This window comes from Delphinus delphis, chromosome 16 (genome assembly GCF_949987515.2).
Source record: "Delphinus delphis chromosome 16, mDelDel1.2, whole genome shotgun sequence".
Taxonomy (NCBI): domain Eukaryota; kingdom Metazoa; phylum Chordata; class Mammalia; order Artiodactyla; family Delphinidae; genus Delphinus; species Delphinus delphis.
In genome coordinates this window covers 4,497,748-4,521,989 of record NC_082698.1, presented here as the reverse complement: position 1 = coordinate 4,521,989, position 24,242 = coordinate 4,497,748, and the positions used below count along the sequence as shown (strand labels likewise).

Below are 24,242 nucleotides of genomic sequence, written 5' to 3'. Positions count from 1 at the left end.
TTACGGTGGCTGAGGTCACCTCCTCACCGCTGTCCTCAGGTTTTAATACTTCCACGTCTAGCAGTCACTCAGGTCTGTAAGAGTCCTTCGTTTATTAGGAGTATAGCACTGACCACCCACAGGGTGCCGGCGTCAGCGCGGGGCCCCGGCGGCAGAGCTCCCGGCCCAGGGGTGAGATACCCGTTACACCTTTGGGATACGTGGGGAGGGGTGCGAGATGGGGGGCTGCGGGGCCCTGTTGGTGCTTCTGTGAGTCAGAGCGATGACGGTCCAGTCATGCCTTCTAGGGGCTTCCACTGAAACGGGGGTGAAGGCGGGCCCCCCGGGCCTGTTCCCCCAGGAGAATAGGCTGTGTGCTGACGGCACACAGAGCCCCTCTGGGATCCACTGGAGGGGAGCCGCGTGGGCCTCGTGGACGAGGGGCCTTTGAGGTGCTCCTTGGCGAGCGAGGACGCTTTGGAGAGGAGGGCGCCGCAGGGCAGTCTGAGGGGACAGGAGCTGAGTCAGAACACTGGGGGAGGGGTGGGCTCTGAGGGTGGCGGCCGGGCCACCAGAGCCCCCTGGAGTTCGGGCTTGCGGGCCAGGCCTTGGGCAGCCATGTTGGGTCCAGGGACGTGGCACCTTCTGGTCCAGGAAAGACAGATGAAAGGGGAGTGCCTGGTCAGCAGCTCTCCTCTGGGCGGGTGAGGTCGGCAGCTCACGGCTCCGGGAGGCCGGGTCACCATGCGACCACGGGCCACTGTCCTGGGACAGAGCAGCAGGGCATCTACACTCCCACCCTCCTCCACCTCCCGTTAGGGGGAGGGACAGGTGCCCTGGGACCTGGGGAAACAGGTCACACGGGGGTCTGGGCCTTCACTACCCAGCAGCAGGGGGCCTTGGACACGTCAGGTCATCACATCCTCAGCTCAGCTTCTTCTTGGTGTCAACGCTGCTCATCTAAGTAGAGGGGCCTTTGTGGACCAGGATGGTGGACTGAGTTGCAAACTGTAAAGTGGGGTCCGGGAAGAAGGGCAGATGAAGGAGGGAGTTTGCAAACTGTAAAGTGGGGTTCTCGTGTCAGGGAAGAAGGGTTGAGAGGGAGTGACTAGTTTGCAAACTGTGAAGTGAGGTTTTGGTGTCCAGGAAGGACTGTTGACGAAGGGAGTTTGTAAACTGTAAAGGAGGATTCTGGTGTCCTGGGCCGCTGGGATGGGGGGGACGAATTGGTGACCTCTAAAGTGGGGTCTGGCATCAGGGAAGGGGGGCTGGTGGGAGGGCCACTTTGCAAACTGCGAGGTCTGGTGTTGGGAACCTTTCCTTGCCCAGAGCCCGCTTCCCCTTGTGCCTCGGGTCCTGACGGGGACCTGCTTCTGCCCCCAGGTGCTCCGGCCCCCGGCCCTCCGGCCCCCGGCGCGCCCCAGCCCCTGCTGGCCTGGCTGCTGCTCCCCTTGCTGCTGTTCCTGTTCCTTGCAGCCTACTTCTTCAGGTAGGAGTGTCCGGGCGCTGGCTCACCCACACCTGCTGGGGAGGAAATGATGCGAGAGGCTGTCACTGCAGATGAGCAGGCGGGGGCTGGCCGGGTGGCAGAGGGCAGAGCAGGGGCGGGGCCAAGGGGCCAGGGCAGGGCCGGGGCCAAGGGGCCAGGGCAGGGGCGGGGCCAAGGCGCCAGGGCAGGGGCTCAGCCATGAACAGCAGGAACAGCTTCTCTCGGCTCACCTGGTGGGTATCCCTGGGGTTCACCTGGTGGCTATCCCCGGGGCTCTGGACTCTCAGCAAGCTCCCTGTGCTGACACCTCACGCGTCTGTGTCTCTAAGGTTCAGGAAGCAGAGGAAGGCAGTGGTCAGCTCCAACGACAAGAAGATGCCTAATGGAATCCTAGAAGAGCAAGGTAGGGGGCCGGGCTGGGCCGGGCCTGGGGGGGCCGTGCCTTTCTAACACCTTAACACTTAAACGATGGACTCCTCCGGCTTTGCGACTTTCATCTGGCTTTACCTGGTATCATGCCGTCCTTTATAACCGGAGTTTCCCCGTTTCAAAACTACTGTCATTTTCTGTCCGGTGTGAAACAGACGTTTGAGGCATTTCAGTTTGTGGCTTTGGGGGAGACACTGTTCATATCCTGTCGTTTTTCCAGGATTTCAACATATAAAATTTATCAGTAAGTCTTAGATCGTCCTAAGCTGAGACAGGTGGGCTCACAATTTACAGTTCTCGAAAGGGCCACGCTGGAATCCGCAGTTTTCCCATCAGCTAAAAGAAGGGAATTGATGTACCAACGTGCTCAGCAGGGAGGCGCAGAGTAGCTCAGGGGGAATTTCCTGCCTTTCTTTGAGGTTCCGAATTCAGCTACTAACTTGTAAATTCTGCTTACAAAGGCACATTGGTTTTCTTCCCACGCGTTGAGATGTCCAGGAAAGGTATGTGAGGCAGAGGCTTTGAAAACTATTGTTCACACCAGTGCCTACGGCTTCCTCAGTCAGCTTGCTGCCTGGTTGTCCCGTGGTTTGGGGGAGCAGAGGTGCCGTCAGACTTCAGATGAATTACAAAACCGACCCGGCACACGACAAAGAGTATCGGCAGCGAAGGACCTCAGCCAGACCCAGGAGGGCAGTTCTGTCGTGCTGGGAGACCCGTGACCCTGGTTTCATGATGACACGTGGCCTCCAGGCACCACCTTCCTGCCCCCTTCTCCCTGCCCTGCACGTCCCAACAGCCCGGATGGGAGGAGGAAGTTGGGGCTGGTTAGGCCACCTGCTCATCCTAGAGTGACTGTCTCAGGAGGAATGAGCCCTGGAGGGAGTTCTTGGCTGGCCTTCAGAACAGCTCTGCAGGTGGGGACAGGCCCTTTTGCAGGTGACAGCAAAGTGGTGTTGACCTTGTTGAGAACAGCAGCTCAGTTCCCTAGGAAGAGAAGCACATGCCACGGTGTCACTTGCTGTCTCACTCTGAATTTGTGAAAGCAGCTTGTCCGGGGACACCCTTGAAGTCTGGCCCTTCTCCTTTTCAGTGCCGCCAGCCCCTCCCCCCCCCAAAAAAAGAGAAAAAAACAGCAGTGGTTTCTCTTATTTCTCTTGGAGCTTATGGGGCTTGAGTAACCGGGACTAGTTGTGACAAAGAAGACAAGGCTGCGGGAGACTCATACCGGAACTGATTCCCAGCCTGTTACCCATTTGCGCCCAGAAACCTATTGTTATTCTGCTCCATTTCAAACCTGGACAGTTGAGCTGGAGTGTGAAGCCACCTGAATCCCTTGAGGAAGGAGAGGTGGCTGGTGGGCGAGTGAGCTGGGAAGGTGAGGCGTCTCTGGTTGGTAAGAGCAGGGGATGCCAGCCAGAGGGGTGTCCGTCTGTCACTATGGGTGATCAGGGTGTGTTAAAAGAGACAGACCTTGCTTCAGCTGCTCGTGATCTGAGACGACCGTCCCCCTCCAGCTGCGTCATTTCCCCACGAACGTTGTCCGTCTGTCTGGTTAATGTCATCCACCTGGGAATATGGCTTAATAAGCCCCATATTTCTGTTGATCCCACAGAGCAGCAAAGGGTGATGCTTCTCAGCAGGTCCCCCTCGGGGCCCAAGAAGTACTTTCCCATCCCCGTGGGGCACCTGGAGGAGGAGATCCGGGTCCGGTCGGCGGATGACTGCAAGAGGTTTCGGGAGGAGTTCAATGTGAGTTTGGGGCCCCTCTTTCTTGTCACGTGGAAGGGCGCTGGGTCATGGGATGTCGTATTTCAGGATAAATTAGCCCAAAGGCTCAGAATGCTGGCGTCCATCGAGACACTGTCCCAAAAATGGGGCTCCAGGGAAACCTGGTTTCTGCCGTGATGACCCTCCGCTAACCCTCATTCCCATTTATGAGACGGTTGAGAAAGAGGTTCAGAACCTCCTTGCAGCTCAGACACCCTGGGTGCCGTGTTCAAAAGTCAAGTGTGACGGAAACACCGTTATCTCGATAACGTGCAAGACCAGGGCCTGAGTGGACCACAGGGTAACAATTTCACGCTGAGAGCAAAGGAGCCCCCAAACCATCCTGCACAACATCAATTAAACAGTCGAGGGGCTGCCTTGAGGGGACACTAGCTCTGCCTGGACAGCCCTTTGATTCTGCCCAAGTCAGTGTGTTCATCCTGCTACCGCCGTTCTGGGTGAACTTAATGATGGCAACAGCTAAGATGAACTTGACAAACTGGTCCAGCCCGATGGTAGCAAACCGATCCTACTATCAACAAAAATGCAAATATACATTAATGACACCTCCCCTTGTGTTGCTCATTTTTTAATTTAATGTTCCATGAATTGTGAATCTGCTAGATAGATAGATAGATAGATAGATAGATAGATAGACAGATAGTTACAGATGCTTGGACGCGCAGGCAGGCAGACAAGACGCACTGGGAAGTGTGGTCTCGGGTTTGGCTGTCCAGTGTTGATCTCTGATCGTGTTTTGAGTTTTCTTTTCTGCATCTTCCTCATATCGTATATAGCCGTGCGCTGGTGTTGAGCTTGAAAGAGGACGGGTTTCCAGCAGGGGGGCCACCTGGTCCTGGCCCTGCCTGTGGCACCGCAGCCCCGCCCGGCCCATCAGTTATTCTCCTGGAAGCTGCAGCTTCCGTCATCTGTGAAGGGGCAGGGGTGGGAGGATGCCTTGATGACCTCACAGGTCAAATATGAGGCTCTGACTTGGTAAACAGCAAAGAGTTGTACAATTGTGACATCTAAAGACAGCATGACTCCTGCTGCAGACAAGTGACTTTTTATCCAGAAGCAGCCCACGAGGGCACGGCAGGGTGATGGCGCATTTAGACCCGTGCTTTTGTTTATTTTTTGACACAAGCCTCACCTGCCTTTATCTCGCTTCCTTTTAATTGTTTCCAAATGTATCCCCTTTTCTGAGCTATTAGGTCATAGTGAAAGACAGCTCCAAGCAGTATTGTTTTGCAGTCTCTCAGCCTGACAAGAGAAGTTAATTCTCCATTTTCCAAATGACTATCCAAGTTGGCAGCTACAGGACCATTTCCCCCACGTCCATTCTTGCCCTGTTTCCTCTTGTACTTGTATTTCTCCACGGGGAGGCTGGTGACTGCCCTTGCCGAGGGAGGGCTGAGTCAGAACTCGCTGGCTGTACCACCATCTCCAAAGCGAGGGCCCGGGAAGAGGGTCGGGCAGGTGAGGCACTTGTCCCAGGTGCAAAATTTAAGGGGGCACCAAAACACTCTGCCATCTGGATAAATTCTGTTTTCATGCAGCTTTTAAAAATCATCAAAATTAATGCAAGCAATCCATGATGAACAAAACAGCACAACTGTAAATAAAGCCAGGGTCTCTCTGGTGTTTCCTGTTGCCCCAGGCTCCGACATGGCTTATCACCACGCTGTTGCTGGTCCTGACGGTATTTAAAAGTTTGATATTTTGGTTATCATGGATTTTTTTTTTTTTTTTGCATTTAGATTTTTTATTTCTTTTTTATTATTTTTTTTTTGCGGTACGCGGGCCTCTCACTGCTGTGGCCTCTCCCGTTGTGGAGCACAGGCTCCGGACGCGCAGGCTCAGCGGCCACAGCTCACAGGCCCAGCCGCTCCTCGGCATGTGGGATCCTCCCGGACCGGGGCACGAACCCGCGTCCCCTGCATCGGCAGGCGGACTCTCAACCACTGCGCCACCAGGGAAGCCCTTGCGTTTAGATTTTTTTAGATGTTGCATTTGAATGGGATTTTTCTTGATTCCTGGGTTTTGGGGTACCAACCAAAGCAAGTGCCTTGCTCTGCTCTCCCCACCCCTGCCACCGAGCAACCTTCCCAGCTGCCCTCCTGCCCACGGCCTCCACTCAGGGAAGGGCCGGGAGAGAGGGTCGAGGGGTCGAGTCCAGCAGCATGGAGCCTGGTCCTGGCTCCAGGGGACCCAGGGCAGCTGCACGTCCCCCTCTGGACCCCAGTTTGCTCCTCTCTCAAGTGAAGGGCAGGCTCTAATGAGAGCATCACAGCTGCCGTGACCAGCCCGCTCTTGCCTCCACTGGTGGACACGCTCGAGCTGGGCCCTCGACGCCCGTCCTCTTCTTTACTCACCCTCTGTCCTGAGCTCCTCTCCCAGGAACTGTGCAGGGAGACGGATGAACCTCAAAGTCGTCGATCCGAATGAGTTGGGACTTGTGTGTATGGCCAGTGGAAGCTGCCGTGAACTTGACGAAGTAAATGGGGGCCTGGCACTGGGATCCGTTCAGTGGGGTGATCAAGGCATGGATGCTGGAGACGGGCTGCCTGGGCGCCTGCCCCAGATTTGCTTCTTACCAGCCTGGAGGGCTCGGGCGACATCCTTAACCTCTGCCTCAGTGGCCTCGTGTATGAAATGAGGCCCTCCCAGCCCCCATGGGAGTGTCTTAACACGTTAAAGAGGTAAGGTGTGTGCCCAGCTCAGCCCGGCTCCTGCACGAGGGAAGTCTGAGCTGCCGTCCTTCTCAGGACGACTTCTGTGAATGTCCAGTCTGCCGTCTCCACCCGCAATGGTAGAACGCTGACCTAGCAGAGTCTGTTCCAGGCCCCCGATTAAGTCCCTGCAGGTGAGGAAAAGGCCCCCTCCAGACAGCTTCTTCCACGAGCCTTTGTCCCAGCAGGTTATTTTAAGCCCAGTGCCTAAAAATGTCACCTCAAACAAACAAACCAGCAAACCCTCTTCAGCCAGTTTACGTAACCGGACAATCGATCACAAGGTAGTTATCAGCCAACTGCTAGCTGCACGGCTCACTCAGGGCGCTGCAGGGGTTACCCAGCTATGGCAGGCCACACCCGGCCCGCCCCAGAGCTCTCTTATGAGCCCTGTGCCTTTGGAGCAGCTCAGACATGACTGACGGCAGGAGGAAGTGCTGGCCTGCTCTGTGTGGGTGGTCATTCTGTGTGCTTGGAAATGGGGTAGAAGTTCGGGGAGCAGGGTGCTTTGCCTCCACTGTGAACTCCTGTGCTGCCGCCCACAGAGTCAGGATCATCACCCCATCTCCGTGTTCTGCTCTCCGGTCGCTGCCGGGGCCACACGGCTGGGGGTGGCAGGTCCATCCTTACCACTCAGACCCCTCCAGCCACTCCTTCACCTTCCTCACTTTCAGAGGAAGAGGGAGGCTTCTTGATTTTGTTTTGTTCTGTTAATTTATTAATTTAAATAGAGTATTTTTTAGAGCAGATTTCGGTTTACAGAAAAATTATGCAGAAAGTACCAAGTTCCCATATCCCCCATCTTTCCCTGCACGGTTTCCCCAATGATTAACATCTTGTCTGAGTGTGTTACACTTGTCACAACTGATGAGCCAACATTGACTCGTTGTTACAAACTAAAGTCCGGGTTAGGGGTCCAGCGCTGCACGTTCTGTGGGTTTTGACAAACGCACAACGTCATGCATCCCCCGCGATGGTCTCAGGCCTCATTTTTGTTTTCAGTGCTGGGGTCAGAAAAGCTTTGGGGTGAAAAAGAGAAGGCTCTAGAATGTTGCTACAAATTTCACGTTGAGGTTTGGTCAAGAAACTCAGTGTTAAGACAGCTCGATGAAGAGCTCCCGGCGGAGGAGATGCTGGTCTGGAGGAGAACTGCCCACTAGCCTTGCCCAGGTGCCCGCCGGGCAGACCTCCACACTGGCCCTGGCAGAGCCTCTGCCTGTGGCCACTGGCTGTGGTGGGGAAAGAGGCCATGGGCTGGCCGGGGCTGGGTCTGTGATGGAGAAACCCCCGACCCGGGACAAGGGGGCTCTGGGCCCCCATGGGCTGCACACCCGACTCAGGGCCTTGGCTTCAATCCCAGGCTATGCCTCAGTCTCCTGGGCACCTACAGCCGGACGCAGGGAAGCCCTCGCTTGTCCCTACACTTAAGGAAGCGAGTGCCCTTCTCGTGGCCCAGGTGCCAGCTGCACGTGCCCTCCCACTGCCTGCTACGTGCCAGGCACGTGACTCTGGACAATTCTGCAGCCACCCTGGGGTTCTCTTTCCTCATCTGCAAAACGGGAGTGATCCTGGTGTCACCTGATAATAGGTAAGTTGTGAAGGCAGGTGACCCAGCTCCTCCCTCAGTGCCTGGCACGTCGTAAACACTCGATAGATTTTAACACCAGTGACCCCTGGTTCCTCTGACGGTCAGGCTGAATGTTGAAGGATGTGATTTGGGGGTTCAGAAGGCTCTCTCCCACTGTGCACTTCGAGGAGCCCCCCTGAGCATGGAGCCCCCCCAGCAGCGAGCAAACAGGAAGACAGTTGGTGCTAACAAGAGCCAAGGGCCTCTGAGTCGTGGCAAGAACTAGAAGTCAGGACGCTGGGCTGACACCTGCTGTGCCACACGTCAGCTTTAGGGGCCTAGCTGAGCCCCTATACTCATTTTCCTCCTCTAAGACAAAGGGAGGGTTAGGGCGGTACGTGCACCTGGGGAAGTGGGCAGCTGCTGTGCGGGCCTGGGGTGGCCTGAGAGCTGCATTTTCAAGGAGCCCCACAGCTGTGCCTGTCCTCAGAGCACACCAAGTCCTCAGCAGGTGAGGGCTCGAGGACGGTCCTTCGCCATCACTCTACTCGTCCTTCAGCCCAGCATCTGGGTCCTTGCTCCCGGATCAGAGCTCTGCCGTGGCCAGTTCCTACGTACTTGTGCAGGGCCTGCTCTGGACCAGGACTGTGAGTCCTGGGGCTTTGGTGGCAGTGCACGGGCCAGCCCCTGCCTTAATGCACTCCGGGGTCCAGCTATGGGTCATCAGGTTATCTGCACCTCCACTGGCCCCACTAGACAGCGGGCCCAAGGGGAGGCGGGCCTGTGTCTCCATCACATCTCTGCCCAGTGCCGGCCCAGCGCCTGAGGCAGAAACTTCCACGGGCAGGAGCAGAGAGATGGGCCCAGCACTGGAGGTGCTCAGAGACCAGATTTCCGGATTCCTGCGCTCAGTCGGGAGGTGACATAAACACGGTGTTGGGTTCCCCACGTTTATTGCTGACCCTGTGCTTCTTCTAGTCACTGCCGTCCGGACACGTACCAGGAACTTTTGAGCTGGCCAATAAGGAAGAAAACAGAGAGAAGAACAGATACCCCAACATCCTTCCCAGTAAGCGTTTACTTTTTTTGCGCGATGGGTGGCGTTTTGACTAAACTCAGCCTTGCCTTGCAGCTACTGGTGACCCTGCCGGTCCTGACAGCAGATGCGTGGGGGCTTGGAGGTCAGGGCCTGGGTCAGTGTAGTGGCTCAGCCTTTGCAGCTGGGAGTCTAGGTGTCTGTCTCCCGCCCAGGACTTGGGTAGCCTGTGTTGCTCTGGGTCTGGCTGCCAAGCCTGTGCTCGCTGTTGAGACCTGCGCTGCCTGGTCTATTTGCCCAAGAGGGGTGCCCCCCGCACCGGCTGGCAGGGCTCCTCCTATGGACCCAAATTGTGCCTGGGTCTCGGGCAGCTGGTGGCCCTGGGCATCTCCTGTCTTGGACGCAGTGCTTCTGCCACCAGCAACAAGGCTTCTGTACCAAGGACAGAAGTGGCAGAATAGGAGAGCTGTCTGACATTGGCAGCTTGGTGGGAAGGCTTAGAAGTAACTGGATCTTTACCACAGCTAAAGGTGGCCATGGGCTTGGGAGGGCGGCCTCCAGGGGGTGGGGGGCCGGGGAGCAGACACATCTGTCCAGGGGCGTTGCTGGATGGGCTGCGCCTTGGCCTCGGTGCCAAGACAGACCCCCAGAGTTCCAAGCTGCCTTTGTGGAAGCTGGCCCGGGAGGTGTGTGACGTCCTTCCTCCGTCCTGGACCCTCCTGTTGGCTTTGCCATCGGGCTAACAGAAGGGCAGCCTCAAAAAACTCCAGGGAATTCACGTTTGAACCCCAAACCAAGGCCTCCCGGCGTCCCAGGGAACACCTCCCTTCTGAGGCGGTGCTTCCGTGGGGTGGAGCCAGCTGGTCTGTGCTGGCCCTCGGCATGGCGGCTCCTGGTTGCATTTTTAGGGTTAGAATTGAGTCCAGTGGCTCTGTAGGTAGGAGATGCTGTGGTCCGCGTCGTCTGTGTGGTGTCTGGATTATTGGCCCTTGATAGAAACAATTCTTTCCCATCTTACGTGCATAGGATTTATTTGTGGTTTTGTTTGGGGTTTTTTTGGTTTTTTGTGGGTGTTTTCTGCAGAGCCCAGCATGAGCCTGGGTCAGCTAAAACCAGAGAAATTAACTAAGTAGTCTGCCATCCCACACATATTTGTAGAGGCAGCCAAGGGAGCACCAGGGAGACGGGTCAGGAGGCCACTGTGGTCACACAGCCGAGCTGAGAGGGTGGCTTGGACCAGGGTCGGGTTCTGCACACACTGCAATGATCACGTTGAGAGGACTTGCTGTTAGATTGGGTGAGGCTTATCGGAGGCAAGTTTCTTGGCTTGAATAGCTCAAGGGAAAGGAAAACCAGGCAGGAGGTTGGGAATCTTTGGAATGTTGTTGGTCGAATAAAGATCGGGATATTTGGAAGTTAGCATCTCGTATTAGTTGAATTAACTAGCTTAATTAATTACTTGGTGCGTTGACTGCAGAACGTACACGTGGAGGACCCACTCAGCGCCAAGCCCTTTTCCCAGATTCCTCACCTGCGTTCCTGTCCTTATCACTCACTGAACACTGTATCTTTTAAAGCTAACGATTACATTGCTGATTAAGAGTAGTCTTGGTGGGAGCTCAACCGGGCGGAATTAGCAGCCAGGTGTAGGAATTACCTGCACCCACCACTGCTCCCAGATGTGATGGCTGGGGGAGTGGGCGCCTCCCCAGAGGATCACCAACGGGGACCAGCAGGACCTGGTCCGACACAGCGTCTCTAAGCTGTGTCCTCCAGCTCGTACTGTGGAAGTGAGTTGGCCTTTCCTGCAGCTATGAAAATGTGGGTCCTGCCTCAGCCCCTCCTGGCCCAGGAGTGCCACGTCAGAGGTAATTGAGGGTGCTGGCCATCCCCAGGGGCCCACGGGACCTCTGCCAGATGTGAGTGTTTCATGTTGGTGGGAGGATGTGTTTATGGAGCAGTGGCCTGGAGATACTCGGGGTGGGCCCTGGAGATGGCCAGCTGGGTGGCATCTGGCGTTTGGCATCAGCCAGACGTAGGAGAAGCGTATCTGATTAAACTGAGCGGTTGGCCAGAGACGCCCTGGGCAGCTGGATCACGGGGATATCGTGCAGGGGGCTCCCAGGCCTGCTCCCCCAACCCCAAGGCCGGGAGACCCTTCTCTTACTCAGGTTGAGGTCAGGGTCAACGGGCAGGGAGAGGCGCGGGGGACCAAGGCCCTCAGTCCGGTACACCTTCCCTGCCCCTCCCCCTCTTCCCCGAGCAGAGATTGGCTGTAAATGTATCTGATTTATGAGGTGCCCCGGGGCAGGAGCCCAGTCCCGGATGTGGCTCTAGGGAGCTCTGAGGACAGAGGTCAAGATGCCGGGTGTGCTGAGAGGCTGCCTGTTCCAAGGGCTCCACGGCCGGTAGCAAGAGAGCATCCTCTGTTCTGGAAAAAAACCGCCAGCACCTGGTAATGTTAGGAAATAGTGTTTTGAAAGAGTAGTGCGACTTTTTAGAGTAAAAAGACAGGAAGCTCTTAGAACTGCAAGATGCTAAATCTAACCAGAACGCTATTTTTTACCCCCTGCTTTCTATAGCTGTCCTCAAAAGGGTAAATTGGTCCAAATTATGTTCAACTAGCTTTATACGTGTTCAGCTAGAGCTATTTCTGCCTCAGGGCTGTCAGCCCCTGAGCAGAAGGGTCTCATGGCCGAGCCTTTGTGGGCTGTGAGTTTGAGCTCGGGCACCCTGACAGCCCTGTGTGGGCCGTGACTGACCCTGAGAGCTGCACTGGCTGTGCTCGCTAGCAGCAGTGGTACCGTGTCCAGACAGCTCGCAGCCAACCCAGCTTCCTTCCATGTAAATGGGAGACGTACAGCCTGTGACTAGGAGGGGACAAAGCAGGGGCCAGGACGTGGAACTATTCAATAATTAATGCAGTAAATACGTACGAAGTACCCACCGTGCGCTGTGCCCAGCGCAGCATAATAAACGCGGAAGCAGCTTGATCCCTGGGCCCCGGGCCGAGTCTGGGCATCCTTCATATTTCTACTCCTGGGAGCGGCCAGCCACTTACACACCAGCGGGGGGACCCAGGGCCGGGGCCACACCACCTGTAGGGACCCATAAAACCATCTAATTTCTTTGTGAATCAGAAGAAAATATATACATAATCCAGCCTGGTTCACACTCATCTTTTTTTTTTTTTAATAAATGTATTTATTTATTTTTGGCTGTGTTGGGTGTTTGTTGCTGCACGCGGGTTTTCTCTAGTTGCGGCGAGCGGGGGCTACTCTTCGTTGCGGTGTGCGGGCTTCTCATTGCGGTGGCTTCTCTTGTTGTGGAGCACGGTCTCTAGGCGCGCGGGCTTCAGTAGTTGTGGCACGCAGGCTCAGTAGTTGTGGCTCGTGGGCTCTAGAGCGCAGGCTCAGTAGTTGTGGTACACAGGCTTAGTTTCTCCACGGCATGTGGGATCTTCCTGGACCAGGGCTCGAACCCGTGTCCCCTGCATTGGCAGGCGGATTCTTAACCACTGTGCCACCAGGGAAGCCCCTCACACTCATCTTTATACCAACTACTAATACAGTTGTAAAGTAAAATGTGTAATTTTTTTCTTTTGGAGAAAGGGGCCCATGAAGGCAGAAGTGACGTGGACCCACGTAGGTCACATAGGGCCCTGGTTGAAAACTCTTCCACATGTGTGTACACACAAATACATACCACAAGCATACACACCACAAACACACATATACACCACACTCACATAAATACAACACACATTACACACACTGTATACAAGACACACCACTATACACCCCACAAGTACACCACACACACACACACACACACACACACACACACACACACACACACACACACACACACACACACCACACAGCCCTCCCTGGTCGGCCCTCCCACACTGGAAAACTGCTTGTACCACAGGCCAGAATCCTCCAGGCAGTGGCCTATCCTGCCCAGGCAGTCCGTGTGAGTGTGGCTTACCTTTCTGCTCTGGGGCAGACCTGAACATGAGGACTGGGGTCTGGAGTCCCAAACCCCAGAGCCTTGTGTCCGTGTGTCCAGAGGCAGAGTTGTGCTCCTCCTGGAAAGCCTGGGAGACTGGATCCCAGAAGTGGGCCTGAGGATACCCGCACTGGTCAGTACTGGGGCCTGGTTTGGGGTTCAGAGGATATTGCCATCACGCTGTAGGGGTCCCGCACGTTCTGCTGTGTCTACGTGATGGTTCAGCAGACCAACTCCTGGACCCTGAAATTCTTACCTGTCATCATCCCACAGGTTGTACTGAGCTCCTGTTTGGGGCCTGGCTTGTCCTCAGTGCTGAGGTACAGCAGGTGCTTCCCCGACCTCAGGGCACTGAGGATCTCGTGGGAATGTCTAAGAAGAATGTCCCTTCTGTCCCGTGATCACCATGGTTATGTCCTTTGTAGTGTTTAATACTGTGCATGTGATTCCCTTGTCCTAATGTCATGGTTTTTGTGTTGGGTTTTTTTGCAGATGACCATTCCAGGGTAATTTTAAGCCAGGTGGACGGAACCCCATGTTCAGACTACATCAATGCTTCATACATAGATGTAAGTACGCCCAGCCCCCCACCCAGCATGACACTCATGCCTGGACCATTGGGGGTTGAGTGTGAATCATGACCGTTGGACGCTTTCTTCTCTGGGGCCACAGATGTAAATTGTCACAACTTTCCTGAGCGCAGTGGCCACACTGGTCACAGCACAGAGCATGAAAATGCTGGGCCTTTTGAATTAGCACCTGTGTCAGGGATTTGTTCTTAAGATGCAGATAAGCCCTGAGGATGTCCATTACAGCATTATTTATATCACTGACCAAACAGAACAGAGGGGACCAGTTAAATAAATTGTGGTAAAATCATACACAATGGATTATTAAGAATCCATTTTAGTTGAAGCTTAAAAGATCATTTAATAGAAATTTTTAATTATCATAAAAATTCAGTATAAGAGAATGTGTACATATTAACCAATTTAAATATATATATATATATATATATATATATATATATATATATATATATATATACACGTGTGTGTCTGTGTTTTTGCTTGTGTGTGTGTCTGGGAAGGTATTCACAGAAAAAATACTGGAGAGGGATATACAAAAATAGCATGTTATTTCTGGAATTCCTGGCCAGTTTTCTTCGTACTTTTCTGTGTTTTCCAAATTCTTCACGATGGATACGTGTTATTTTCCTAACAACAACAAAATCCTTCCACAACGATAATTTTGAAAAATTATAAATGTGATTTTATTTTTCTAGGGTTATAAAGAGAAGAATAAATTCATAGCAGCTCAAGGTAAGCTTTTTGTTAAGTTACTTTCTGAACATGATTTTGGTAAAATGGCGTGGAAGGCGATTGCTTCTTTATCCGGTACCAACCGTCCTGAGGGTTTATGTCGGCTTTTTGTACGTGTGTTTGCTGCTCCGTTTACATAGCTGATCAGAGTCCGTCTAGCCTTTCCCGAAGCACAGAATTCAAAGCTGTCATGAATCTCACACAGCACTGCCACTCACTGTGTCTGCTTCACTGGCCAGGAGTGTCCCATCCCCTGCGAGCTGGCCAGAAATGCAGCAGCTCAGGCCCCACCCCCAACCTGCTGCTGTCCCTGAATTTGCATTTTGGCCAGCGTTCCCAGGTCATTCTGCTCAGTAGAGTTTGAGAAGCATTATACTGTGAGGTGATGAAACTCCTCCTAGGAACAGGGTTTCAAAGGAGCAGAAGAGTTGGAACCTCTGAGAGCATATGCCCCCCGTCTGTGGTCAGTGCAGACAGACATGGAGCGTTTGGGGGCGTCTGTCATACAACAGGCATGTTAGATATGCAGCCACGCAATGTGTATGTGCACATTGCGTGGCTGTTTCCACACCTGCATGATTTAAACCCAGACACCCAGTGGTCTGGGTTGCCACTTCAGCGTGTCGATACTTGCGTTAGAAAACCTTGAACCTCCCTCAGCTGGCGAAGCTCTACGTGGCTTCCAAGTTGTCGGGTTTGGGGATTACTTTCAATCCAGCATCTCGTCCATCTGCCCAGGGGTTGCATCCCCAGGAGCCAGTACTGGTGCGGTTGGGTGTCATGGGAGCTAAAACTAGGTTTCCTGGACGTTCTGACTCCTCAGCAAGGGTCTTTAGAGCTGTGGGTCCCAAAATTCAGTGTAGATCAACATCCTAAATGCACATTCCTTGAAAAATAGGGCGATACACGTACGCCCACCGTCCCTCAGGAATAGGCCCAGCTTTAAATGTCAGAAAACCTGACAAACACCAGCTGACACCAATAGAAATGTCTTTTTCGTTCTTATAAGCAGACATCCGGGGAAGCAGCGCAGGGCCGGGGCGGCAGCTCAGGGGAGAGGGGCCTCTTTTATACCTCTCCGCCCTCCATGGTGTCATCCTCAGGGTCACAACATGGCCTTCTGCACCTCGAGGCACTGTGTCCCTAATAAGGCAGGAAAGAGGGCAATGGGCAGAGGACTTTCTTCCAGGGACACTTTGTCTTTTGTTCAGATCCCCTCCCCAGGGACTTCAGCCCACATCTCACTGGACAGCGTTACTGGCTGTCAGGGCAGCCAGAAGATGAGATGTTTTCAGAGGAAGGGGGGTTAGACATGGCGCGCGGGTCATTCAGCCTGCAGTCTCTCTCTCTCTCTCTCTCTCTCTCTCTCTCTCTCTCTCTCTCTCTCTCTCTCACACACACACACACACACACACGCACACACACACACTCTGTTCTGGATGGAGGGTCATATTCTGAGGCTTTGACAAGCACCCCAGTGGCCACAAACCACTTTGACAGGCAGCTTGAAACCCAGCTCCCATTTGAATAGCCTTTATGGCCCGGGAAGATCATCACCCAGCTGGGTCTTCCTTAGCTCCTGAGGATTTCCCAGACCCAGCGGGACATCGGGGGGAGTGGTAGGACAGAGTGGAGAGGCTGCCACCTACTCCGGTTCTGGGACTCTGTAGGGTGTTAGATGGACCGGCAGGCCCATCACCCCCTTCCTCGGGGCGGGTGGGGGAGCCGTTCCCGGGGCCTGAGGGCCAGGGCCACAGGCCTGGGGCTCGCAGCGACCTCTCGGTCTGACTTTGGGACCATCGTCTGCTCACAGGCCCTAAACAGGAGACAGTGAATGATTTCTGGAGGATGATCTGGGAGCAGAAGTCTGCAACCATCGTCATGTTGACGAACCTGAAAGAAAGGAAAGAGGTGAGTCCAGCCTCTGAGTCACGGGCACTTCCTTCTCAGCTGCTTTGCTGGGGGTGTGCTTACCACTTCCCTTTCCTTTCTCTCCCCGCTCCCCCCGCTGCTTATCACTGCAGAAGAGAAGAAACACCCAGTGGCTCACAGCCTTTTTATTTTGAAATAAATTCTCTGTGTTCCAAGGATCTCACTGTCTTAGACTATGATGTAAAAATGATGCAGAAGTTTCTTCTTTCAGCTGAGGGTCATCCCTGGTGGGCTACTCCACGGTGGGAGTGATGGATTTTAATATAGAGGTCTTTAGTATGTTGGACATATAATGTGTGGAGCCTCAGACCATAAAAAAAATGATTTCCCGTGTATTACTCAGACCAGAGAAATGCATTTGAAAAAACAAGGTGTATTGAAGTAATATTGATTTGTCGTGTCAGTGTGTTTAATTAGCTGTTTCTAATTATGGTAATTATGTAATGCATGTACATTATAAGAACTTGAAATCTCTAGGTTAAGCTGGTTCATTTCCTACGGAGACGGGTACGCGTTGGCCTCTGTCTCCTGGACAGGGCTGCCCCAGGTGGGGTGCATGTCGTCAGCCGCCCGGCAGACCCCTCACGCAATTTCTATTCCACTGACGGGGGCTGGCGCCAAGCGGAGAGCACGTGAATGTAGATTATGTCAGGAGATGACAGAAAATATAAAGGAGAGTAACGGGGACAGCGGGAGGGACGGGCCACCCGGAAGGCAAGGCCAGGCTGAGGGTGCAGAGACGCCGGGGCATTCTCATGCCTGGGAGTCACTCACTCTTTAGCCAAAGGGAAACAGACCCCTGTGGGATAAACGGGACACAGCACGATTGTGGCTCTGGGGGTGTGGAGGAGAGGAGGGGCGGCCCCCCGTGGGTCCTGGGCTAGGACCGGGGCAGGAGGGCTCATTTAGGGGGTGATGGTGTCGCTGGGTCTCAAAGACTGGGCTGGTGAGGGGAGGGACTGCATCGGATGCAGCTGGAGAGAGGCACTGGGGCGGGGAGGTGTGTTCGCAAGGCCGGGAGCAATGTGCTGGACCCAGAACCAGGACGCCCACACGGGGGACAGAGCGGCTACAGATGCACCAGGGAACCGGGGCTTGGGGCTTGAACGTTGGGCTGAGACAGGTGGGCAGTGGAGGCCCTCGGCGGGTTTCTCAGCAGTAAGCAGGGGCCTGTGCTTTAGGAAGTGAGCTCTCGCTCGCTCTCCAGAAGGAAAGAATTGGGAGCTGGAGGCACGGACATTGGCGGCAGGGAGACTGTTCTTCTCGCAGATTGCAGCGTGAGGGCCAGCACGAGGGTGGGCGCGAGCAGGCCAAGAGGAAGACCCAGCCTGGCGAGAGACGTCTGTCCTGCTGGCCTCTTCCCAGGGTCTGCGTGTCCTGGCACTCGGCCAGGCACGGGCCCAGAGGCACTGATTCCCCCGACCCCGCGCCCTGCGCTCCATCATCACGCACTGGCCTGGGGCTGGCTGGCCTGTCCCTAGCGAAGCCCAGGCAGCTTGGCTGGGGCCCGGGCTGGAGGGCGGGGCTGCCGGTTGAGATGGAAGTGACAGGCCGTGGGGAGCTCAGCTGGGGCAGGGGTGGGGAGGCCAGGTGGCAGGCGGGGCAGCCCTAGCGGCCGCCACCAACACTAATTGGTTCCGCCCAAAAAAGCACCGGATTTTTGCATCTATGTTCATCAGTGATATTGGCCTGTAGTTTTCTTTCTTTGTTACATCCTTGTCTGGTTTTGGTATCGTGGTGATGGTGGCCTCGTAGATTGAGTTTGGGAGTGTTCCTCCCTCTGCTATATTTTGCAAGAGTTTGAGAAGGATAGGTGTTAGCTCTTCTCTAAATGTTTGATAGAATTCGCCTGTGAAGCCATCTGGTCCTGGGCTTTTGTTTGTTGGAAGATTTTTAATCAGTTTCAATTTCAGTGCTTGTGATTGGTCTGTTCATATTTTCTATTTCTTCATGATTCAGTCTTGGCAGGTTGTGCATACAATGGAATATCACTCAGCCATAAAAAGAAACGAAATTGAGCTATTTGTAATGAGGTGGATAGACCTAGAGTCTGTCATACAGAGTGAAGTAAGTCAGAAAGAGAAAGACAAATACCGTATGCTAACACATATATATGGAATTTAAGAAAAAAAATGTCATGAAGAACCTAGGGGTAGGACAGGAATAAAGACACAGACCTATTAGAGAATGAAGTTGGGGATATGGGGAGGGGGAAGGGTAAGCTGTGACAAAGTGAGAGAGTGGCATGGACATATATACACTACCAAACATAAGGTAGATAGCTAGTGGGAAGCAGCCGCATAGCACAGGGAGATCAGCTCGGTGCTTTGTGACCACCTAGAGGGGTGGGATAAGGAGGGTGGGAGGGGAGACGTAAGAGGGAAGAGATATGGGAACACATGTATATGTATAACTGATTTACTTTGTTATAAAGCAGAAACTAACACACCATTGTAAAGCAATTATACTCCAATAAAGATGAAAAAAAAAAGCACCGGAAGAGGCTCCACACACACTTTCGGGTCGGGGAGAGGAGAGGGGTTTTCTTTTGTTTTCCAGGGAGCTGGGACGGGGCTGGGGAGGGCCAGCCTTCTGTGTGTGAATCCTGCCCTGGCCTTCCTCTCTCACCGGAAAGGGGAGGAAGCAGGGGGTTCCCGGGCAGGGGCACGGCCCCGGGGGGGTGGGGGTGGAGGGTGGCTGCACGGGAGGTGTCCCCACGCTCTGGGCAGCTGCGGCAGGACCTGGCCCTAGAAGAGGAGGCTGACCTGGAGCCCCGTGTCCCCTGGGACCAGCTGTCCCCTGGGACCAGGCTTCTGGGGGCTCGTTTATAAACATGAGACACAACGAGCCCAGTGCAGAAGCGGTGGGACTCAGAAGACACCCCCAGCTCCCCCATCAGTGATCCTGTTGCTACGTTACTTGACATTTTCCCTCCATCTTTCTCTACAGAAAGATCCTACTGCATTTTTCTGTCTCTGTGACTCAGAGCTGGCCTGCTTCTGTGTCTTGATTTTCACCGTTTCAGATGAAATCATTTCTCAATAGAGTTCCCTTTTTCTTCATCTCTTACACTTCTGCTGTGGTCTCCCTGGCTTCAACATCCTGACTTGACGTTGCGAAATGTAGCTGCTCTGGCATCTCATGATCTGATGGGAGGGAGGGGACGGCACCCGCCATGTAGACGGGAGGCCGAGGGCGTGGAAACAGTGCACACACTGAGCCTTCTGGGGGCCTGAGAAACAGCCCTCAGATCCCCGAGTGAGAGTTTGTCAAAGTGAGAATCTCTGGAGGGTCCCTAGGAGGCCAAGACCGTCCCGAACCAGGACCTTCAGGGCTTGGTTTCTCCTCGGGGTCCCTTCCGAGTCACCCGGGCCCAGGCCGTGAAGGGGATGTTGTCTGGTGGGTGTCATCACACAAGCTCTGGGCACTGGTGAATGCCAGCTGACTCTTGTTTTATAAGATTATTAGTGACTCGACAGCTGTGGCCTGTGGGCAGTTTGCAAGGTAAACGGCTTGCTGACCCCAGGGCCTCTCCCGTGGCTGTGGAGCTGGTGTCTCCCCCTTAGGCAGGCCTCATGCCTTCAGGTCCTCCTTGTAGGAGGACAACCTGGGATCAGGGGCCGGAGGCCCCATCCCCACCCTCTCCTGTGGCCCTGTGGTAGTTCGGGGGGAGGGAAGGCAAAGGAAGGGCCTCTCCGTGACCGCGCGCCTGCTCCGCAAATTCCCACATCGGGCTCCTCCCGGCTGGAGAAAAATTAGGAATGTTCAGCTGACCACAGGCTCGTGACTCTCCCACAGAGGATGGGTGGGATGCAAATTTAGTTCGTCCTTAGTGCTGGGCAGGAAAAACGACCCGCTGAGTGCGACAGGTAGTGTTTGGGGAGCACGTGGTCCTCCAGGGCTTAGGGCGGCCCCTCCCAGGTGAGGCCACTTCTGCTCTGGTCCCCGGCTCTGCAGGGAGCAACTCAGCCAGACGGTTCGGTCGACGTGTGGGGTTAGCGAGTGGATGAGTGAATGAGACATGAACTGGAAATGGTCCGATCCTGGTCTCAGCCCTGCCATTCATCAGCTGTGTGGCCTCAGTTTCCCCATTGATAAGATGGAAACACACTTCCCCAGCTGAGGACTGTTTCACGGGAAGCTGGTGTGTGTGAGGCCTTGTGGCCATGGCCTAGGAGGGGGCGACGAGGTGCTCAAAAGTCCCCACAGACCTATTGTTTCTGTTCAATTGTTCCACGCAGGAGAAGTGCTATCAGTACTGGCCGGACCAGGGCTGCTGGACCTACGGAAGCATCCGGGTGTGTGTGGAGGATTGCGTGGTCCTGGTGGATTATACCATCCGGAAGTTCTGCATTCAGTCCGTAAGCACGTTACATCCTGGACTTTTCTGGAGAAGCAGGGTAGGGAGTAAATACCCGTCTACGTTTATAATAGGAAGCGCTTTGCCCGCGGCTCTCACGAGTGGAGGATGAGGCTGGAGGAAGCGCTGGGCGGGGATGTGGGACGGTCGTTAGTGGGCCCAGGCGGTGAGTCTGCAGGGCAGATGGCAGACAGGTGCACGTGGGCCTTGAGTCAGTACCGGATGTTCCTGGCTCCCAGGGACCTTTCTGGGTGGAGGAAGTCGAGTCAGTGGGGGGGGGGGCATGGGGGTCCCCACTCAGTGACACAGTGTCATTTCACACGCTGGAATGGTGAGGTGAGGTTTTTTTAGCAGTTTCAAAATTATATCTGAAACACCTCATTAGTTTTCCCACTGATTTCCTGCTAATCCTTCCTTCCCAGAAAGGATTTAAGGCAGTCTTCAATAGATACCTGTATTCAAGGCAGATGAAGTAGAGGTTTAAGAGATTAAAAAAACCCAGAAAAGACAGAAGGTCGTGTCATCAGGAATCGAAGGTAGAGTGAGGGGTGTAGTCAGATTACAAAATAAGAGTCTGAGATTCTGAGAAACCACAGCAAAAAAGGAAAGAGGATGAGCTTCATCGTTCTTACTGTCGGCCTGCTTGCCTCCCCAAAACACACACACACACACACACACACACACACACACACACACACACAACTTCCCAGTACACCTTATGGCTTTGGGCAGAGAACCAAACCTGGGTTCTGGGTAATAAAATCTGAGAGAGGCTTTGAGGCGTGGGGTGGAGGGGTCTCCCGAGGGTAGACCAACCACATCTTTTCCCCGAAAATTAAGATGCTTATGAGAGTGAAAGCTTCTGCTGTTGGTAGTTACACAGGCATAAAAGCTAAGCCCCCTGGGATGCAGCCACCCTGCTTCCCAGCGGGGTCCATGAGCCCTGGGGCCATCTGTAGGGATGTATCTGGCTGTCTGGGGCCTGGCCTGGCCTGGTCCTGGGACAGGTGACCGTGGGTCCTGCTCTGCTGCCCCTGCTGCCACGGTGCTGTGTCCAGAGCCGGCAGTAAGAATCAGGGTCTCTCACTCTGGGGCGTCCAGCCTTCGCTGATGGGCCCCTCCCTGCACCCGTACCCATGGCTGCCCACGCCTGGATGGCAGAGGGGGACCCCAAGCTAGCATTCTCAGAGCGTGATGCTGGGGAGGCGCAGGGGCCGCCCACCTGCTCACACCTCCGTGCATCCCCGCAGCAGCTCCCCGACGGCTGCAAAGCCCCTCGGCTCGTCTGCCAGCTGCACTTCACCAGCTGGCCCGACTTCGGAGTGCCCTTCACCCCCATCGGGATGCTCAAGTTCCTGAAGAAAGTGAGGACACTCAACCCCACGCACGCCGGGCCCGTCGTGGTCCACTGCAGGTACGTGCGGGGCGGGGCCACGGGGCAGGCCCTCCGGGGAGGACTCAGGCCCTCCTGGGAAAATCACCAGGGGACGGAGAGCCGGGTGGGCAGAGGGGCAGCAGGGGCGATGTGAAGGCACCTCCCAGATACCGGGTGCAGCTCAGAGAATCCCTCAGGGCAAGAGCTGGAGGGATAGTCCCCATCCGGGGCGGCGGAGCCCTTTCCTCAGTGCCACCTGGGGAGAAAGCCTGATGTTGGGACCACACAGAGCCGAGAGGCCCAGGTTGGTGGTGGGGGTGGAACTCTGCCATTCACCCCCCGGGGACCCTCAGGTCACCTCCAGGAACAGAGTTGGAAACCGTGCTTCTATAGGGGGTCCACCTGACCTCTCTCAGCAGAGGTCTCCGCGTCTGTGACGGGGAGGACAGCCTCGGAGGGGCTGCAGTTACAGCCGCAGCAACTAAGGTGATGGAAGAGCAGGTTATGAAGTGATTGCTTCTCCCAGAGCATGTTCCCCTCTCCCTCTGCATACCGGGACGTCCTCTGGTTGTTCTCACGCTGAGCTCTTATTTGCTCTGAGCTCCCCAAGCCATAGCGTCAGGGCTCAAATCCACCCCCTCTGTAGCTCATGACTAAATGCAGTTCGGCTTCGAACACGAAAATCACGGTCATGAGAAGGCCTTGGACTTCTGGGGGGCCGGCTGGCGTGTGCATGTGTTGTTTTTTAAGACAAAGGCACAAAGATGAGAACGTTCCCCAGCCATGCTTCTCATTCTTTGGTGGATGCACGGTCAGAACCCGAAGGTGCTGGCCAGATCTTTTCTCTGCCCCAGCCCAGGGGCTTCTGCTGTGCCCCTCATTGCCTAGGCTGGGAGGTTTGGGGGTCACTGGGGCGGGGGGGAGCGCCTGGCGTCCTGGCCGGGGATGGAATCCTGGATCTGCACCTGGGAGCTGAGCAACTACACATCAGGTGAGGTGACACCTGTAAGAGTCCCGTTACCTGGCCCTGCACGCTCCTCCCAGCAGCTGCACTGGAGGGGGTGGGACATGGTCGAGCCCCGCTTGGCCCCCTCGAGGCGGCAGCCCCTGTTCTCAGACGCCCTGGAAGCCATTTCTGCCGAACACCCGTGTGGCAGGTTCAGAGCACCTGTGTCACTAGGTGCAGGTGCCTTTGGCCCCTGGCAGGGTTGTGATGCTCAGAACGGCCCTGTCTTTAACAGCTGGAAACCAGTGTCCAGTCAGCGTGACACCCAGTGAGCAGGGCCCTTCCTCCTCAAGCCTGGACAGCCGGGCCACAGGCCTGGGTTCCTGCACGGGGATTTCTGAGAAACCCCGCAGAGATGCGGGCCCGCGTAGCCGAATCGGTGGGGTCGACGCCGGCAGCGTGTCATCGGGTGGAGAGTTTGAAGGGCCCTTCGCTGGAGCAGCGGCTGGCAGGGAGCTATGTGCTCAGTTCCCGTCAGCTGCAGGAGGCCCCCGGCTGTGCTCTGGAGGGCAGGGGATGAAGAAGCAGCCTCTGTGGCATCAGGGGTGGCTGCGGGCAGCTGTTCAGTGCTGTTCTCTTCTGATGCCTCTCGATCCACCGTGCGTGTGAAAACTCAGTATGCGGCCCTCCCCTGCTCCCCTCTCCCTCACCACAGGTGCCCCCAGCAGGTGCATTTGCCCTTCATCTTGGTTTCCATCCTTGGTTCCCCTGTGGCTGTGAATCTCAGCCTTTGCCATTGAACACAGAAGTAGTCTCTCGGGGTAATGCTTTATTTCCGTGCCGCCAGTGCAGGTCCTGGCCCTCCCTGCTGCTCTGTGCTCTGCTCTGCCCCCGCGTTTTTGTGTGCATGGAAGGGAAGCCCTTCTCTCGGGGTCTGCTTCCCTGCAGAGCTGAGTTCCCCTGCAGGCAGTTGGGTGGTCTGGGTGCTGCCTGCAGGGGGTCACGTGGTGACAGCAGTTCCCACCAGGAGTTCAGGCCAGCCAGAGTCCCCCCTGGAACAGGGAAGAGGCTCCCGTGGGCTGGCAGCCTCCGGTCTCGGGGCGGGGGGCGGACCAGACCTCCTCATTCCTCCACGTTCATCTTCACACGGGGTCTCCTGGGGCTCCAGTATGTGCATCGCCTGGGGGTGGGAGGTTTCTCGATTTCCTTCTCTCTCCCACACTCACCCTCAACGTCTCCCCCTTAATCCCTTAAAAAGAACCCACTGCCTGCCTGCGGGCCCTGTACAAACAGC

The 24,242-nt window shown here is 55.1% G+C and overlaps 1 protein-coding gene across 4 annotated transcripts in view; it reads left to right on the top strand.

The window, feature by feature from the left end:
• The window catches only part of PTPRE (protein tyrosine phosphatase receptor type E), a 96,454-nt gene that overhangs the window by 56,346 nt on the left and 15,866 nt on the right, over window positions 1-24,242 (top strand). For 2 of the 4 annotated variants that reach the window (XM_060033844.1, XM_060033843.1), the window contains exons 3-11: window positions 1,363-1,468; window positions 1,798-1,871; window positions 3,513-3,649; window positions 8,945-9,035; window positions 13,506-13,582; window positions 14,299-14,335; window positions 16,149-16,246; window positions 20,509-20,628; window positions 21,878-22,041. In XM_060033844.1, coding sequence (XP_059889827.1) covers window positions 1,363-1,468; window positions 1,798-1,871; window positions 3,513-3,649; window positions 8,945-9,035; window positions 13,506-13,582; window positions 14,299-14,335; window positions 16,149-16,246; window positions 20,509-20,628; window positions 21,878-22,041 — 904 coding nt within the window. Of the gene's footprint in view, window positions 1-1,362; window positions 1,469-1,666; window positions 1,702-1,797; window positions 1,872-3,512; window positions 3,650-8,944; window positions 9,036-13,505; window positions 13,583-14,298; window positions 14,336-16,148; window positions 16,247-20,508; window positions 20,629-21,877; window positions 22,042-24,242 lie in introns of those variants that run through there. The other 2 variants (XM_060033846.1, XM_060033845.1) reach the window with 1 other exon arrangement.